General features: G+C 38.8%; 1 protein-coding gene across 6 annotated transcripts in view; it reads right to left on the bottom strand.

The window, feature by feature from the left end:
• JAK2 (Janus kinase 2) overlaps positions 1–20209 on the bottom strand; it is a 66366-nt gene that overhangs the window by 37170 nt on the left and 8987 nt on the right. For 2 of the 6 annotated variants that reach the window (XM_062612531.1, XM_062612532.1), the window contains 7 exons: positions 20051–20195; positions 13786–14036; positions 7014–7137; positions 6102–6219; positions 5404–5549; positions 3708–4029; positions 1268–1387 (listed from right to left, as the gene is read on the bottom strand). In XM_062612531.1, coding sequence (XP_062468515.1) covers positions 1268–1387; positions 3708–4029; positions 5404–5549; positions 6102–6219; positions 7014–7137; positions 13786–14005 — 1050 coding nt within the window. In that variant the 5' untranslated portion in view covers positions 14006–14036; positions 20051–20195. Of the gene's footprint in view, positions 1–1267; positions 1388–3707; positions 4030–5403; positions 5550–6101; positions 6220–7013; positions 7138–13785; positions 14037–20050; positions 20196–20209 lie in introns of those variants that run through there. The other 4 variants (XM_062612533.1, XM_062612534.1, XM_062612536.1 and 1 more) reach the window with 4 other exon arrangements.

Below are 20209 nucleotides of genomic sequence, written 5' to 3'. Positions count from 1 at the left end.
TGAGGCCTCACATGGAGAACTGTGTCCAGTTCTGGACTCCACAGTACAAGAGAGACATGGAATCCTAGAGCAAGTCCAACAAAGGGCTACTAGAATGATTAAGGGTCTGGAGCACCTCTCATATGAGGAAAGGCTGACAGGCCTATTCAGCCCAAAGAAGAAAAGGCTCAGGGGGAATCTGGTCAATTTATGTAAGTGTCTGAAGGGAGGCTGTCAAGAGGATGGGCCAGAATCTTCTCTGTGGTACCAGACAATAGGACAAGAGGCAATAAACAAACTAAAGCACAGGAAATTCCATTTTAAACATGAGGAAGAACTTCTTTACTGTGAGGGTGTCTGAGCATTGCAATACATTGCCCAAAGATGTGGAGTCTCCTTCCCTGGAGATATTCAAGAGCCATCTGGACATAACCCTGAGCAACGTGCTCCAGATGACCCTGCTTCAGCTGGGAGGTTGGACCAGATGATGTATGGTGGTGCCTTCCAACCATCTATGATTCCATGATTCTTTAAAGAATTTAAACAGTAAAAATGTCATTTATTTGGTTTCCATGCTCATTGTCTGTGTATCATCATTCCTTGAGAGCACTTCAAAGCCTTCTTCAATGTGTTGGCACACAGCTTACCCTGACAGCATGGAAGCAGCATATTTGATATGAAAACCCAGACTTGGGTTTAAGACTTCAATAAAGAACCAATCTGTGTATCGGAAATTACCCTCACCTAAAAACATCTAATTCTGTATCATTCAAAAGAGCTTTGAAAGCAAATGACCTCTGGTCTTCTGATAAACCTCTTAATGCTGCCTGAAATCCATCCAGTTTTACATCATGGTAATTGATTATACAGTACTATAAACACCAGTGCCTACAAGAAATTTGAAGAGGACCTTTTTATAAGGGCATATAGGAATAGGACAAGGGTGAATGGCTTTAAACTGAAAATAGGGTAGATTTAGATTAGTATTAGCAAGAAGGGTGGTGTAAGGGTGCTGTAAGGGTGGTGAGGCACAGGAGCAGGTTGCTCAGAAAAGCTGTGGCTGCCCCATCCCTGGCAGTGTTCAAGGTCAGGCTGGACAGGGCTTTGAGCAACCAGGACTAGTGGAAGGTGTCCCTGTCTGTGGCAGGAGAGCTGGAACTAAAGGATATTTAAAGGTCCCTTCCAGCCCAAAACATTCTATGATTCTATGATGACAAATATCACAGCAACCATACAGCCTACTCAAAGCAACATCTATTTGAAAAAACAGCAAGCAAAGAAAACTGACCAGATTCTTGCTGTCTTGTTTGTGAATAGTGACAATTCTTCTCTCACTGGAGCCTTCTTGGCTTGCTTGTTTAATGCTGACATCAATAATATCAGGAAAATCACAGTATGTTTGTAAATCCTGCAATGAATATTCATTATATGTCAGTCGTAACATGAATAGCAACAAAAAATCCCACCTATTTTCAGCAAATTCTTACATCTCTGAACTTGTAAGCTTCCAACAAAGAATGATAAATCCTTAAATATGCTGTTACAGATAAAGAAAAGCAGTTTTTTGTTCCCAAGACCATAACTAGGAGCATCAGTTAAAAAATGCACTAAGATCCAGGAACTGTTAATGGAAATATCCATGTACGAGTGGGTTTATTTCGCTTGGGTGTTGGGTTTTTTGTTTGTTTGGTTTTGTTTGTTTGTGCTTTGGTTTGTTTGCGGTTTGGTTTGTTTGCGGTTTTTTAACTGTAGATATTTCTATTTGCTCTGTAGTATTTTGTGAGGATTAACAATTGAAACTGAGAACCCATTATTAGCATCCTTATTAAAGAGGTTTAGAAAGCCTATTAACAATCCAAAAACGTCACGTCTTTGTTCAGAGCAATAAAAGCTGCAAAATCTGCTACCAAAGAGATGGATGTCGTATGAATGAAGAAAGCATATAGCCATGATCATCATTGACTCGGTAACTTGAAGCACTGATCCTAGTTTTATGTTTTTCTCTGATTGATAGCAAGTTCAGGTAGTGTTTTATACTCTACTATTCTGTACTACTTCCTTCAGTCTTTCACAAGTCAAATTACAATGTCATACAAACCATACTTTGTTTTGCTTTCAGTAGTACTTCATATGATAAGTAACATTCTTAAATAAAGGCAGATATATCTATTTAAAACTATTTTCCAAAGTACATATATTTTATTCAAGTCAGAATACCCCATTTATATGGCTGCAAGCATATCCTAATAAACAGGTGTAACAACCAAGGCTTTAAGACTAAGTGGGTATCATCTAAAATAAATCAGCTCAAACACACTGACGTCCCTGAAGCACTGTTTTTTCATCTGGTGGTTGGAAATGTCAACTGGCAAAACAAGTATATAATCTAACCCCACATATGTCATTCCAGCTCTCAACCCCCCCCCTCCAAAATTTGTTTCAATTCAGTACCTTAATAAAGATTCACCAGTAGAGTTTGCTGAAACAAGAGTTATTACACTTACAGACATTTATTAAGTTTTCATAACCGATTTTATAAACCATTTCCGTAGCAGTGAAAATATATGCAGCCTACACTGTGTCTCTGTCAGTAAGTAGGATAATATTACTATGAAAATATAATTTGGCAATCTTTATAGGAAATATGATCAGTTTAAGCACTACAATAGGCTTCAACGCAAGGCCCAAAAAGTACAATGTGCACAAATTTTGTACACCTAACCCAGAAATTGAAAAATCTTCTTATGTTAGCTCCTGCCAGAGCAACTGGCATGCTGACTAGGAAAGGCAGAGGGCTGACGGGTGACAATTATGAATGAGGTAACTACATCTAATGTAAATCTACAAATACTCTAAGAACACACTTAAAATCAGGGCATGGAACCACATTTTTTTGTTAGGTGTTAAAAAAAAAAAAAAGGAGTTTTACAAATTATTATAGCACACTGTAAAAATACAACATTTTGTAGATTGGTCTTGACTGCTATGTATTATGCATCAAAACTAACAACCTAATGAATGCAGTTACTTTGGAAAACTGACGTGCTCCACTTCGCCTTTAATTCAACTTCTGGAAAGTCCCACATTCTCAGTGTATACTGCTATAAGTTTGTATCAGATTCTGGTAAATCTGACAAAACTAAGAGTTATGCTGGGAAATCACACAGAGGAGAAATAATACAGATAAATAAAAATGCAACAGCACATGCTTACGAGCACTTATTGGAACAATTTGTGTCTAATTCCTGAACAAAGAGTACATGACTCTGCAGTCACAGAAATGTCACTTAAAATTTGCTAGCTCCAACACTGATAGGAGTCTGATTATAGAAAAATCTACCTGGTTTTGGAGTCCTTAGAACACTGCAAAGAGAATCGGCGGAATTTGTACATTTTACCTACAACTGGAAGTGGGGTCATTACTTTTCCACACTGATTTTTTTACAGTAAAGAAGGTCTAACACAGAATCTCTCATTTCTCAAACACAGAGGTATTACATGTTCAAGTACGGGCTTTCTTCTAATACTTCAACAGAAACATAATTTAAGAATTCTAAACTGTTTAAGTCAATACATTTCTGTGAGCCTCAGCTATACAGAAATTATTTGAACACTGTGAAGTAAAATTTACCTAGCAAATTTACCTGGGGTAAATCAGAACTTCTAACATAAGATAATCACTGTTACATGATAAACTGCACAATTATTAAAATAATAAGAGAAATTACCTGCTCTGCCAGTGTCTCACAGTCTTTAAGTTTTCCTCTTGAGCACTGAATTCCACCATTTCCAGTTATTACAATGGTTGCAAAACTTTCCTCTCCAGAAGGATCTCCACCAGGTTCCTTTACTTCAAAAACCTCTGAATAGAAGGCAGTCTGAAGGGTTTCCAGATTTATAAGATACTTAAGTTTCAAGTTTCTGGCAGTAGCTTTGCATTGCCCAAACTGTTGTATAAATTTGCGGAACCTGTACCTTATTCTTTTCCGCGTCAAAATGTGGTAGTCTTGGATTTTTGCTCGCACACATTTAGGCAAAAACATTTTGTAGCTGTGAATAAATAACCAGCAAAAAATCTACTCATTTTATCCATTAAATCCATTAAAGCAATGATGATTAGTTCCGTGCTAAACAACTCATCATGAAAATAATTTTTCCTCGAAATGTATAACCTTAATCCTCTAAATAACCTTATTTTTTAAACTGTAGGATAACAAGGATCCTTTCTTCAATCTGTAGTATCTTATTTCAAATACAGCCCTGTCTCTTCTTCAATTTTCCGTATTTCCCCCCTCACTCAGTTCAACATATATTACATAATGCATTTTCCATAAATGCTGACTGTTCTAGTCACTACTGAAGTTTTGAGCTAAGGCAGCAAAAGTTAAACAGCTGCTTTGTTTGGTGTAGAAGTTGGAAAGAGGATACTGCACAGACAGAGGCAACTGCATTGATAAAGAACAACTTTCCCGGCTGAAATTGTTAAATGGTAAAATACAATGTTGTGGTTGGTTCTCACTGAAGTTCCTATATCTCAGTCCATATTCTTTATCAAAGAGCAAAAGAGTAGTTTGTCACCTGCACTAAGCTGGATGATTTGTTGTCTCATTCCCTTTTTTACTCCTTCTGCTAGGTTTCATTAAAAGACAAACATTAAGCATTAAGTACTAAGCAAGGACAGAATTAGCTGAGTAGAAACCAATTAGGTTGATAAACCAATACGAACTGATAAACTCATGCAAGTTTAGCAGAGATCAGCCCAAGATGCTTAAGAGCCTGCAGGGCATGACATGACAAAAGAGGCATAAGAGAGCTTGGTTTGCTCATCATGGAGAAAAGAAGGCTCAAGTAAAGTATTCGACTAACTGTCTTCAACTAACGGATATGGAATGGTTTGAATTAGACTTCTCAGACATGCATAGTGAAAGGACAGAGGGTAACTGGTATCACAGAGAAGACTGATTAGATACAGAGGAAATCCTCCTCAGTGAGGGTGATGGTACACAGGACAAAGTTACGCAGAGACATGGTGGAATCTCCATCCCTGGACATTTTCAGAACTTGACTGGACAACATCCGGAGTAACTTTACCTAACTTTGAAGTTGGTCCTGATCTGAACAAGGGGCTGGATCTAGACCATAGGTCTCTCCCAACAAAAATTTTTCCCATCCTTTCCCACGTAAGTAGCTGCTGCCTTACCTCTCATTACAAGAGCCAAATCCATCTACTCAAAACCACAAATGGCCACTGTGATACAATCTTTCTAATAATTTCTAGTTTACACTATAGCTAAGTTTACAGAATCAGTATGCTAGAATAGATCAGTTGCCAACAGCTGAACACCTCCTCACAGATGCTAATGTGCAAAAACTTTGGTTTTAGATATCAGATAGGTGTGACACAATTATGAAGTATGGAGTCACCTGACTGAATTGTAAATAGCCAGTGGAGTTTGGTCCTTTTCTTTGGCCACTCTCATCATATCCAGAACAGCCATTCCAAGGCATTCTTCTTGTGTTTCGTGAGTAACAGGCATCTGTACCCATCCGTCCAAAAAATCAGCTCGCCACTGAGAAAGAAGAATGCAGGAATGAAAGTTAAAACTGTAGCACTGCTGTTCGTCAATAAAAAGGGGGGTTGGAGTGTAGTTTTGTTTTGTTTGTGGGTTTTTTCGTTGGTTGGTTGGTGTTTTGGAGAGTTTGTTTTTTTTTTTTTTAATACTACACTCTCCTCAATGAACCCCTTCATCCACAAAAAGCTGCGCGTGTTCATAATGGATACCATGCTTAGAAAGACTGTTTTCAAAGCCTTGTCAAGTGTCGAGAAGGTCAGTGTGGAGATGATGCTTTTCTACACTGTGTCAGTCCAAAATGAAAATGGAAATCACACTGAAAAACTTGACAGTGGCACAAGAAAGGTGCTATACACTCTCACTGCTCTCACCACAACTCCCATTAGAACTTCATCTCTTCAAATATTCAATATGACAAGGAATTTTTCATTTTGAGAGGGCTTCAAGCTGTCGAAACAGCAACATGTTTACTAGAAGAATACATGAAAGAGAATAAATACTAAAAACATTTACCATCCTGCATTAAAAAAATAATCAACCAAATCATACCTGTGCAAATAGGTAAGACATGACAAGATCATCAAGAACAGGGCTTTCTGCACCTCGAAGAATGCCATACCGATATGCTCTGCTGCTGCCATTGCAATACCAGTGGGGAAAATAAAACCTGTTATGAAATATTTATGCGAACATCAATAACCAGATACTCCTGCTTACCAACAGCAGACATTATCGCTTTCACAGAAACGCAATTGGTGCTGGTGGGTTTGGAGGACCAATATGAAATCCCAGCTAGTCAATGGAAGGGTTTGGATCCAAGTTTTGGTGTCTTAGAGTACCACAGCATTTAAGTAGGGTGATAAGCTGCACTGGTAGGAACAAGGAGCTCTGCAAAGCTATGGTCACTAATCTGAACATAGAGAATTTTGTGTTACTGTCTCCTAATTTCCTTTGAGACAGCTCCTAAAGAAACAGTGAAGGCCAGACTATGCTATGTCAAGTAAACAAAATCTTTTACATAAGGACAACTGTGTCTGTAGCTTCAGATGTTAAAGAGAAGAGAAAAATTATTTGATTGCAGACATCTGCCTGATTACACAGGATAATTGCTCTGTATTGCAGAATTTCTAACAGGCAAGCACAGAGGAGATGAAATGTAACATTAAGAAAAATACTATTTTTACTTTTGCTTTTTTTTTATTTTATTTTTTTCAACCTGACATGGCAAACATATGGTATATATATAATTAAATATGTTATTCAAAACTACTCTGACAATTTTGAGTCTCTTTCTCTTATCCAACACTCCCACCAACAATCTCACCAATAATCTGTCCGTAACTTCTTGGAGAAATTATGGTTCAACTAAATATCTTATTGGTTGTGTTTTCTCACACAGTCTTGTTTACCATGAAAAGTGGGAAGCCAATTTTGAGTTGATCAAAATTCAATTTTGATTACCTTATACGGTAAATTAGGGTGAGCCTGGTTGCTTCATCTACATGGAAGATGTGATTTGGAGGATACCACATTCTCTCTGTTTCACACATGAGTGCAAACATGTTATGATACACTGGCATGATACCTAAACAGAAAAGCAAACATAAGAAACTCTCTTCAAAAACAATCAACTTTATTAAAAAAAAAAATATATATATATACACATATACATATATATATATATATATATATATATATATAGTGGGTTAAAACAGCAGATTGGCACATGTTCTCCAACTACTCATTGCACTAGTCCATCATTGTCAACAGCATTGTAATCATCATCCAATTACCTGCAGACTGTTTTTGCTGGTTTACTTTCTCATTATTCCTTTATGTTCTCTGACTGCGGACTGTTCACCTGTTATCCTATGCCTCATTGTTAGGTTACAAGATTTTCTCTATATGGCATCTAATACAATGGCTTCCCTGCCTCACAGATTAGTCAGCTAAGAACAGTACATTACCTTTTTCCTAAACCTGATCTAGGCACTGATTTTAAGATTTTAGACTGATGAAAAATTAGAAATAAGAAAATACAAAAACAGTCACTGTGACTAAGACAACCACTTTCCATTTGTGTTTTAGTAGCTCAGTAGAGGCCAAAACCAAACATATATTGTTAATTAAACAAAATTCAAAAATATCTTTTTTTCCATCTCAACAACTCAGGATTGTTTTAACGAGGATCCTATTAATCACAAACTAATGGAAATCAGTTGAGAATTGACTCTTCAGCACCACCAGAATTTTAATTTGGCTTTTTTGGCTCCCAGCTGAAACTACAGCCTACCGTAAGGCAAATGCTGCAGCACTGTACTATGCAATGCTTTTGCTATGATTTGGAAAACCATTTAAATACCTGAAAACTCATAGCACAAAAGGATGACTTCAACCACTGACAAACATTTTGAAGACATGAAGATATACAGGTCTAGAGGTCAGAGAGTAGGATGAAAATTGCAGTGTGAAAGTCACAGTAGGTCAAAAGGAAAGAAAACCATGTTTACATTGCGGCAAGACACTTCGGGGAAAGCAGACAGAAAATACTGAAAAAGAAACCCCAATCCAGACAAAGACAACAAAAGTAACTTACAAGACATTAAGAGACATAGGTGTCCCTGCCCATGGCAGGGGGTTGGAATTAGATGATCTTAAGGTCCTTTCCAACCCTAACTATCCTGAGTCTATGACTCTAAAACGATTCTGGGAAGAGGCAAAGTACCCACGACCCTGCCCAAAGACTCAGACTGAAATCATAGAAATTCACACAAGAAACCAGGAAGGGAAAAAAAAACCATGACACTCAGCCTTATTTCTTTATTTCTGTTCTGAGCACCTACTAAAAGGGGCAGACCCAAATTTCTTTCATCACATCTGAAGTGCACGTAAGACAGTTAGTTAGAAACAACTACTCAATTCCACATACAGCATAAGCTTGTAGAACAGAAAGTAATCCAGTCTTGAATAACAACTAGCTTAAATTCTTTACAAAAGTGATTTGGCTCTGTAGGGGGCCATTAAGAGGGCTAAGAACAAGAGGTCTACTGTGCAGATGTCAGGTTAAACTGCTGAAATCTACAAACTATTCATCTGACACTTGTTTAAGCTAAAGATTGCCAAAATATTCCAGAATTACAGGTCCTAACACATGACCTTCTATGAAAAGGAGTCAGACTACAGGAAACTACAGAAATGGAAAAGATTAAAGTAACCAAAGAGAAACCAAAACTAAACAAACCCCCGCAAAGGAATAACCCTGAGGGGATTAAGTAATTGAAGCTGTAAATGTAGATGTTGCAAAGTTATGGTGCAGTAGAGCATATCTGATCCATCAGAGCTTGGAGACATACTAAATTAACTCAATTTTATGGAGTTAAAAAGAAATCTATACCATGCAACCAATCATGGTTCTCATTTGATGTGTGATCATATCTAGATCAACTAGATTACATTAAAGATCAGTTTTTTTGTCTATAAAGCAATGACAACTGACTTTGCAGACTTAAGGCTGTATGGTTTCTGCACCCCAAATAATTTCAGATCAGTTACAGAGTAATGCATGTGAATCACCAGCCTATTTCAGGATTCTAGCCAGATGCTAAACACCATTGGAGACAACGCTGAATATTTTCCTAGTCTTATTAACTCATTTCCCCTAGCTATTAACAATCCCACATAAGCATACTGAAGAACAAATTTCCAAGTCATATGCTTATATTCAAATGTTAAGCTGCCATATTTCGCAAAATACATTACAGATAAAGCCACCCAACCTCTAAAAAAAACTGAGCAAAACCAAAGAAACCCAGAGATTTTTCAATCCAGATCATATCATTGCCATTCTGAAACTTCAACTAAGTGAAGAGCCTGACTTTGGAATTCCCCCTGCAAATCAGAAATTTTGGCATTAAAAAAAGAAAAGTAAAAAAAAATCCGCATCACTGTCTTCTTATGTGTGAAGAGTAAACTGTGCACTCATCCATCCCTCACACTTTAAAATTTATTATTCTGAATGGTGACTTGTACTTTTCATTGCCAGTGCTCAGTGGTGCATAGATTACATGTTTTTCAAGAAAAGTAGCACATTTTCATTCTTCTCTTTTTCTCCCCCTTAAGAATTGTGCATTTGTGCCAGAATATTCCTGCACTTGAAAAAGTTTGAAGATTATACAAGTAAAGCAAACCACCTTATTGGAGTCTTGAAAGTGGTCCACAAAAATCTGACAAAAGCGGAGGGACTAGAAATTCTTATTTCATGTAAATCTTGCCAGTATTATTAATGGCAGGGACTTTTCAAGCAAATGGTAATCTCGGTATTCAAATGTTTTTTCCAGAAACAATGGGGGTGGAGGCGGGGAATCAAAGTCTTCTGATGAAGCCCAGACATGTCAACAATAGTGAAAAGTTCTGAGAAATGTATTTTTAACACTAGCCATCCTATCAAATCAATCAGTGATCAATTAGGAGAGAAGACAGTGACTCAGACATAATAAAGCAGAATTGTTCTCCACTTCTCCAGCAAGGGCTATTAAATAAATTTTCCGGACTTTTGCAAAGACATAAACATGATTATCTCTTGGCAAGTACTTTATTTTGTATACAAGGTGAAGGAGCCTCATGATACTATACAGTCTGTAAAGTAACATCGTGCAAGGCTGCAACACAGCAGAATTTTATTCCTCAAACTTCTCCTCTAAACCTAAAACCAGAATTATTTGCATAGTAGTTTCTTCCTTTCCTCATTATGATTTTAGATCTCCACATTCAGACAAGTCACACTACTTCATTTACCAGGGTAAGTAGCTAGTGAAATAAAGTTTTTCTCTATTTCCTCCTTTGTTGGCATTAGGTACCCTTTCACCCACACAGTACGTTTTCATTAGGCACTATCCTTCTGTAAAGAAAAATTAAAGCCCAGAAACTGTGAATCACAAAAGCCATGACATCACTACAAAATGTGGAAGCAATGTGCAGTCTACAGCAGAAATACTTCTTATGAAACTGTCAATTCAAGCATATAGTTAAGTCACTAGACACATACAGATGAAAGCAATTAGCTGCATGGAATTAATGAGTAAAGACAATTCTAAAAAAGTCTGTTTTCAAAGTCCAATACAAACAGCAGTCAGTTCGCACACAACTGTCCAGTAAACTATCTAAGACTTAGAAAGTCTTGTACATAGCAGATGGAAAATTGCTTAGCTTTTCTTATATAAAAATAGTATCTTGCCCTCATCTGTCATGTAAACTGGAGGCTTACCAAACCGGCACCACATTCACTGTCTCTATCATGTCAGAAAAATCTTTTCTGAACAGTTAATTGAAGGACAGATTTCCTTTCTTGGCAAAGCAGAGTTTCCTTTCCCGACTCAGAGTTCTGACTAATTCATTCCTCACCTTGGGAGGCTGGAGCACAGGAAGGTGCAGGTATTGTGTTGTGTGACTGAAGATTTTCAATGAAGGCTATCACTTCAGAAAAAACAAAACAACCCCACTCACACCCCACAAATCCCAAAACCAAAAGACCCCCAAAACCCACAACGGGCAGTTGTAATCACAGATAACTCTGAGATTTGTGAATTTGCAAAATTCAGAATGTTAAGGAAAAATATGGTTAAAATTCTGTAGCTACTAATAAGCAATCTCAGGTACTGAGCCATAAAAGCAAGAAGTACTGCACACCATCACGTTATGTAACAGTCACTCCCTTGCGTTTAACTGAATGCAGACACTGACAGTGTTTATTCATATTAAATGTTTTCCAACAGTATTTTTACTTCAGCAGAATCAAAGATTCTCTGCTATCTTAAGGGGTTCCAGAAAGCACCAGCAGTTTTCAAGGAAGTACCATGGAACTTCCAATCTCTTTGCAACTTAGACGGGTGAGAATTAAAAGGTTCCTAGGTGGAATTTCAGGATATCAACATTAAAACCAAAATAAAACAAACCAAACAAAATCAAACACAGAAGTCTAGAAATTCAAGGGGTTTTTAACTGTCAGCTGCTTGTAATTTAGCAACCCAGTCAGGATTATCAAACTGGTTCCCTCTTGGGATTCCAGTTCCTCTAAAGTTAATATCTCAAGGGTTTAACGATCCTAACAGAAGGGGAAATCAGAACAAATAAATTCAGATGTACCCTACAGAAATTTAGGGTTCATATACACCAGCAGGACAGGCCATGGCAGAAATGCAATATGCTAACCAAAACTATGCTCCTTTAACTTTGTTAAAACATTTTAAGGCTTGCTATTTAAATGTTAGTTAAAGTCACTAGCTCTGCATACTTTGATACTAATTTATAAGATTTTCAAGAATATGGCATAAATTTAAACCTGCAGCCTTTTCAGCCTTTTCCACCAATTTAGAAAGAAATATAGCTACAAATTCCATTGAGAAAAAAGTTGTATAATATTGCCATAGTAGCTGCTGGGCAGAAATCACTCTTCAGAGGACTCTGTCAACCTCAGCTCTACAAAGATAAAGGCTCAACATGATATTTCATATATACAAGCAAGTATAAATCACTAGTTGTATACTTTAGAAACTCTGATGAAGAATGATGAAACAATAGAAAAATACAAAACCAACTTGTACTATTCACACAAATTATTTTTAACATTTGTACTACCTATACCAACAAAACATTAACTGGTACCCCACAAAGCTAGAAGTCTTGAGAAGCACTTGTGAGGTCCTACAAAACAAGCAATATAGTATGAAGTATTCAGATGATCTCCTGGGAAGCAGGACTAACTGGATTTGTGGATTAGCAAGAATTGGGTTTTGCATGTTTGTGATGTGGGTGAGAAGAATATCATACATGGCTCAGGCCCTTTTTCTTTTCTTCAGCTGGAGGAAAGAGACTATAGAACCTTGGGAATACAGTGGAAGGTATCGGAAAGATCTTCATTTGAATCACCATCAAAAAGATACCTTAACTCTAGGTCAAGCTGTAAAACTCAGACCTATAAGGTCTGAATCAAGAGTGGTGAATTCTCATTAAGCTAAAACTTCTGAATACCACACTACTTCCTCATGATCTCCCAGAATGAATCCTGGGCAGCGCTTCTGCTGAATTCACTGTTTTGCTTATCTGTTACATGAACAGCAACTCTACAAACTCAGATCTTAGTCGGACTCTGCCAGGGCTGAAGATCCCCAAAGAACAAAGAACAATGGGGCTTCAACCCAGGATAATCTTTGTCAAACTACCTACTCACAGCATGAAACTCAACAGCACGGAAAAAAACTGACAGATCCATCCCAAAAATAGTCATTTAAAGCATATTTAAAAACATCATACCAAAAGAAGCCCCAAAATCACAAAAGTGTAAGGTGTTTCAAGATAATAAAATATACAGACTCAGCAGCTTTGTATCTGTAACCCAGTATAAAAGAAAGATTTGGAATTACAAGCCTTTCTTTCAAATTCATTTGCACCTGAAATGTGGTACATGGAAAGTTAAAAGACACATCTAGTCTTGTACCACTGACAGCCCAAAAGAAGATACGAAGATGCATGTACATTTATGTGTTCACATTTGCATGAGAAGCAAGAAGACAGTCACTTTAATATCCAAAGTTTATTGGAATTATTTTTTTAATTCACAAATTCAAAATCAAGAAAGATGCATGCACAAAATGCATGCCTGAAGTATTTTTGCTCTGTGTCTCAGCACATGACAATGTTAAACTCTGAGTATATGTAACAATTCAAAGGCATTCTTACATATAAACATGATTATTTCAAATACATTCTCCTGTCATTTACTCACTTTATTTTCACAATATTACACACAAGTAGTCATCTCTAACAGAACAGTTTCCATCTGCAAAGTGATTAAACATGTATAACAGCCAATATATGCATAACTTCCAGGGCCAATCAGTTTTGTATGGTTGCATCAGAAAGCAATTCAAGTTATTTCCAGCTCCTGCTGTGATTTAGCTATCCAAACTATATGTCAGTTCAGTGAAAGAGGACTTCAAGGTAACGTATACCCTCAAATTATTTTAAAGATGGCAGTTACCCAATTATAATCCCAGTTTCACAAGCTCTCTAACAGGAACAGTTTTGCAGCCTGGTGCTAACTACTTCAGAAAGAACAAAGAGGTTAGCATTTCAGTTAAAATGCCACCACTTTGACGGGCTCTGGATTATTAAAAATTTTCTTGCATTAAGCTGAATTTCACTCCCTCATTAGGAAAACTGTTATGTATGTACTTACCACAGGCTTTACAGGCAACAGCACAGATCTCTTCTGCAACATATTCTCCAGCTGGAAATTGAAGGTAATCTCCTCCTGTCTTCCCAGGAGAATGATAAAGGTATACTTGAAGCAATGGTTCTGTCTGCCTGGGTGCGTTGCTGTTGCCATGGATGTCACCATTCTGATGGACAGTAGAAGTTTCTGTACCTTCCATATTTGTCATTGTAAGACAGGCCATTGTTCGGTTTGGTTCTGTTCAGAGCATGTGCCTAAAAGAAATGTAACGTGTAGTTCTTGACTAACTGTATTTGGTTTTGCTTATAATACTCCTATTTCATGACATTACCGTTCTGACACAGGAAAAACATTAACAGCTAAGAGAATGACTTAGAAGGTTTACTAAAGTTTCTCCTTGATTTACTATGTAGCTCTAGTTTGAAAAACAAAAGACACTATGACAGGAAAACCAAAGATATTAACTGGGAGTCCCACTAGAGGATTTATTACCTCTCACTGGATTTTAGACACTGTATGCTTACCTGTCCAGTTGAAACATGCTAGCTAAATCTGAAAACTAAAGTAATCCCTACAATGACATACGTACAACTCGTTATATTCCCTGTTTAAATACAAAGACTGCATTGGTAACTTACAAGACAATTAGCTAGGTTATTAGCTGGCACTGATGAAGAGAAGGGCAGTAACAGCACCTTTTGGCTGAGTTTTAATCTTAAGTAGACACGTAAAAGAAAACGCACTAAGTGAGGTGAGACTCTTAGTCAGAAGACTTGGTTTGTATATATGAATCAGAGGACTCCCAACATCGCCTTCTTTCAGGCTAATAATCGGAATTTCATTTGTAAGGAATTCAAGCTAAAAATCTTCTTTGATAAATATAATCAAAGAAAATAAGAGACTAATAACTCAATATATAACCACATATATAACTATATATATAATAATTGTTTGTTTGTTTTTTAAAGTGAGTGACCGCATATTCTGAAAGCCAGATGAAGAATGTCTTTGCTCTTCTTCAACTCTTTAGGGCTCAGTGTTGGGACTGGCACATTCAACATCTTTGTCAGCAACATGGACAGTGGGATTGATGCACCGTCAGCAAGTTTACAGAAGACACCAAGCTATGCGATGTGTTTGACACACTGGAGGGAAGGGATGTCATCCAGAGGGACCTGGACACGCTGGAAAGGTGGGACAGTGCAAACCTCATGAAGTTCAACAAGGCCAAGTGCAAGGTCCTGCACTAGGGTCAGGGCAATCGCAGGCACAACTACAGGCTGGGCAGAGACTTGGGAGAAGAAGAAGGACTTGGGGGGTGTTGATTGGTAGGAAGCTCAATGTGACCCTGCAGTGTGCGTGCACAGCCCAGGAACCAACCATCTGCTAGGCTGCATCAAGAGGAGCGTGACCAGCAGGTCGAGGGAGGTGATCCTGCCCCCCTACCTTCATGAGACCCCCCCTGCAGTGCTGCATCCAGCTCTGGGGTGCCCAACACAAGAGGGACACGGACCTGCTCAAGTGAGTCTAGAGGAGGCCACAAAGATGATCAGAGGGCTGGGGCACCTCTGCTATGGAGACAGGCTGAGAGAATTGGGCTTCTTCAGCCTGGAGAAGAAAGGCTCCAGGGAAACCTTGGACCAGCTTTCAATACCTAAAGGGGGCCTACAGGAAAGCTGGAAAGGGACTTTTTACAAGGGCATATAGTGACAGGACAAGGGGGAATGGCTTTAAACTGGAAGAGGAGAAATTTAGATTAAGAAGTTCTTTACTATGAGGGTGGTGAGACACTGGCACAAGTTGCCCAAAGAAGCGGCTGTTCCATCTGTTGCAGTGTTCAAGGCCAGGCTGGATGGGGCTTTAAGCAATCTGCTCTAGTGGAAGGTGTCCCTGCCCATGGCACGGGGTTGGAACAAGATGATCTTTACGGTCCCTCCCAACCCAAACCATTCAATGATTCTGTAACTAAATCGTAATTTTAATCAGTCTAATCCATGTTCATGATAAAAGCTTTGACCACAGTGTGTAAGGCTCGCTTGTATTAAAATTGATATTAAGCAGCTACCACCTGGAATTCAGCATTTCATATTTTCAAAATGCACAATAGGTCTAAACAAGACATCAGTTATAAGGATTTGTTTTTTTTTTATAATCACTGAATGTTTTGGACCACTATAAAGTCTCCTGAGGGCTTTTTCTTCTCCAGGCTGAACAACCTCAACTCTCTCAGGCTTTCTTAATGAGAGAGGTGTTCCAGCCCTCTGATCATTTTTGTGGCCCTCCCCTGGATTTGCTTTAACTTGCTTTCATGTCTTCACACAGCTGGACACAGGATTCCAAGTAAGGCCTCACAAGACCAGAGCAGAGGAGGAGAATCCCATCCCTTAAACTGTTTTTTTTTTTTTTTTTTATATAATACAAATGGCTTTCTGGGCTGCAGGTGCCCATTGCCAGCTCATGTCTCATTTTTCATCTACCAGGATCCCTGAGTCCCTATTTGTAGGGCTGCTCTCAACCCCATTTGTACCCCAGTCTGATACTGAGGCTTACTCCAACCCAGGTGCAAGAAGAGCTTATGAATCTCATGAGGCTCACATGGGCCCACTTCTCAAGCCTGACCAGGTCTCTCCAGGTGGCATCCCTTCCCTCAAGCCCATCAGCTAGCTGACTACTCAGCTTAGTGTCACCTCCATACTTCCTGAGAGTGCACTCAATCCCACTGTATATTGCTGATGAAAATACTGAACAGTTAATACAGATATTCAACATTAAAATGTTACTGTTTCACTTAAAATATGTTTAATGTTTTGGATAGGTAGATGGGTGTTACATTCCTAAATGTGCAATTTTCAACAGCTTTTGTTTATATTGAACTATGTTGCTGTATCATAACTGTTTACAACATGATTTTTTAAAATTTTCTGCTCCCAACTATAATTACTGAGGGAAGGATGAGTGTACAAATACATATTTATGGGGGTGAAAGATGACTTGTGCTACAGAAATGGACTGCAATGGTTAAGTCAGCAGAAACACCAGGCTGAAAACTTTTAAGGAGGAAAACATTCACTTCATGCTCTATGTGACAGACAAAAATACTAAATTACACAATGCAGGAAGATAAAATTATTCTATTATGATGGTAATTCTAGGGGAAAGAAAAAAATAACAAAAAATAACAGAGGAAAAAAAAGAAAAAAGAGACACCATCATCAAGATAATGCGTTCAACACTGTCCCACACGACATCCTTGTCTCTAAATTGGAAAGACATCAACTTGATGGATGGACCACTCTGTGGATAAAGAACTGGCTGGATGGACGCACACAAAGAGTTGTGGTCAATGGCTCAATGTCCAGCTGGAGACCAGTAACGAGTGGTGTCCCTCAGGGATCAGTGTTGGGACCAGTCTTGTTCAACATCTTTGTCGCTGACATGGACAGTGGGATTGAGTGTGCCCTCAGCAAGTTTGCCGATGACACCAAGCTGTGTGGTTCGGTTGATACCCTGGAGGGAAGGAATGCCATCCAAAGGGACCCTGACACGCTTGTGAGGTGGGCTGATGCCAGCCTCATGAAGTTTAACCATGACAAGTGCAAGGTCCTACACCTGGGTCAGAGCAATTCCAGGCACAGCTACAGGTTGGGCAGAGAAGAGATTCAGAGCAGCCCTGCGGAGAAGGACTTGGGGGTGTTGGTTGATGAGAAAATGAACATGGGCTGGCAGTGTGCGCTCACAGCCCAGAAAGCCAACCATATCCTGGGCTGCATCAAAAGGAGCGTGACCAGCAGGTCGAAGGAGGTGATCCTGCCCCTCTACTCTGCTCTCGTGAGGCCTCACTTGGAGTATTGTGTGTAGTTCTGGTGTCCTCAACATAAAAAGGACATGGAACTGTTGGAACAAGTCCAGAGAAGGGCCACGAGGATGATCAGGGGACTGGAGCACCTCCCCTATGAAGACAGGCTGAGGAAGCTGGGGCTGTTCAGCCTGGAGAAGAGAAGGCTGCATGGGGACCTCATAGCAGCCTTCCAGTATCCGAAGGGGGCCTACAGGGATGCTGGGGAGGGACTCTGCATTAGGGACTGTAGTGATAGGACAAGGGGTAACGGGTTAAAACTTCAACAGGGGAAGTTTAGATAGGATATAAGGAGGAAATTCTTTCCTGTTAGGGTGGTGAGGCACTGGAATAGGTTGCCAAGGGAGGTTGTGAATGCTCCATCCCTGGCAGTGCTCAAGACCAGGTTGGACAAAGCCTTGGGTGAGATGGTTTAGTGTGAGGGGTCCCTGCCCATGGCAGGGGGGATTGGAACTAGATGATCTAAAGGTTCTTTCCAGCCCTAACCATTCTATGATTCTAAGAGAAAAGTGCGTAATTTTATTTCCCAAACAAAGCAACACAAAGAGCCACTGTACCGCATACATATTAAATCTGAATTTCTCAGTGCAAGTGTCACTCACTACATTCCTTGGACCCGGATCTAAGGTGGGCATACAGAAACACAGTCTGGTTTGTGTTGGAAGGGACCTTCAAATGTCATCTAGTCCAAGCCCCCTGCAATAAGCAACGACATCTTGAACTAGATCAGGTTGCCCAGAACCATCCAGGTTGGCCTTGAACGTCTTCAGGGATAGCACATCTCTGACCTCTCTGGACAACCTGTGCCAGTGTTTTACCACCCTCATTGCAAAGAATTTCCTCCTTGTGTCTAGCCTGAACCCTCGTTCACACAGCCAGCAACCTCTAAATGTAAGAGACTTGTGCTTTCAGTGGTAAAGGCAGCACACAGGTAACAAGAAAGTGCTGAATTAAGAAAAAAAATGCATTTATGTTAACCCATCAGGGAATTCACATTTCTTATGTATGTAAGTCAACAGTATGCAATGTAATGTTTGTGCTCTACCATTTGCTTATATAAAACATTCACAGATTTTATCTCCAGAGAAAGGCTTATTTAATTAGCACAGAAATTTTTCTAAAACACCCCAATAATAACTCTGTTGAATATAAACCTTCACCTGAACTGGCAGATTCTTTTCATTTAGATCATGTGGTATTATGTCTACCCAGCACTGAAGGGAAATACTGTTTATAGAACTGAAAACCTGGCAAATTTCCAATGTGAACTAAACAGACTTGTTTGCGCTGAGCCCTCCTTCATAAAGTTTGTGCATTTAGAAACACACTTGCCATTTCAAAAAAAAAACAAAAACAAACCCTCATCATTCCCTGTTTCTATATAAAAATCTCCATAACTAATAAGAGAATTTTGCTTGATCATACATAAGTATGTGAAATAACAATAAAATACAGGAAAAAATGTAAAGTAAATATACAAAGTAAATACAACATGCAAAATAGTCTACTCCTCCCTTTGAATGCACCCAGAATGAGACTTTTTCAGGTAAGCTACATTACCACAGATTTATCTGTTTGCCAAAAAGGAGCTATGTCCACACATATCTGGAAGCGGGTATCTGACATAAGACTCAGCTGAAGAGAAAAATGTCCTGTCCATTTATCCATGTAACAACAATGTGTAACAGAATCTGGATGGAACATAAACATCTTGATTTGGAGATCAAGTCTACTAACTATAAAAGACCTGACTCTGGTACTGATGAACAGAGGATTTGATTTAATAGGATTATTTTAATGTTCCTATTCTGGATAATATTTCAAGTCACAGCTTCTAAAGAATGAGATTAATCCTTCCCTGTCTTGCTCTAACTGCCATCACCAGTATCCACAACACATTTATATGCCGCCCTCTGTTGCTGTCTGTACCTCTAGTTCATCTGAGGATTAATTTTACCAGCCACACCGGACTGCACTGATTCATACAGCTCTTTCTTAAGTCAATCAGAAAGAAACTGATGAGACTGAAACCCAGTATTTATGCAAGAAATTTCATTATAATGAGGACAATATCCTCATTATCATGAGGACATACATAGTCCTCATGATGCAATAATATGGAGCGTTCATGGACCTGTTCACAACAACATTTATTATTTCTTTATTTGAACCATGGGGTGTACAGTTTTACAAAATCTAAACTCTTTCATGCAAGTAATTCTCCCCCCTGCAGCTTACATTTTTAGGGGGGTTTTCTGTGGGTTTCTAGAGAAACCTGCAGGGTTAGGATCTTAACTATACCACTTCAAACACCTAAATTTTAAATTAAACACCTAATTTTAAAACTAAATTTGGGAGGTTCAAATATCAGAGCAATCTCGCACTACAGATAAATCCCCAACTGTTAATTACCTTTTATCACCTGAGAAATCTCTGAATGAAACATGAGAGTGATGGAGCTCTTTCAATAAATATGTAATAAGTCACTCACTCACTGCTGGTATCCACAGGAGGTCAGACAAAGCAGGCGCACAAGCAGTGGTGGAACATAATGTCTCTGCAGTAAAAACA

Source organism: Pezoporus occidentalis, unplaced genomic scaffold (genome assembly GCF_034315485.1).
Source record: "Pezoporus occidentalis ecotype Australia unplaced genomic scaffold, CSIRO_AGI_Poc_V1 ctg16, whole genome shotgun sequence".
Classification (NCBI taxonomy): domain Eukaryota; kingdom Metazoa; phylum Chordata; class Aves; order Psittaciformes; family Psittacidae; genus Pezoporus; species Pezoporus occidentalis.
This window is presented reverse-complemented; position numbering and strand designations above follow the sequence as displayed.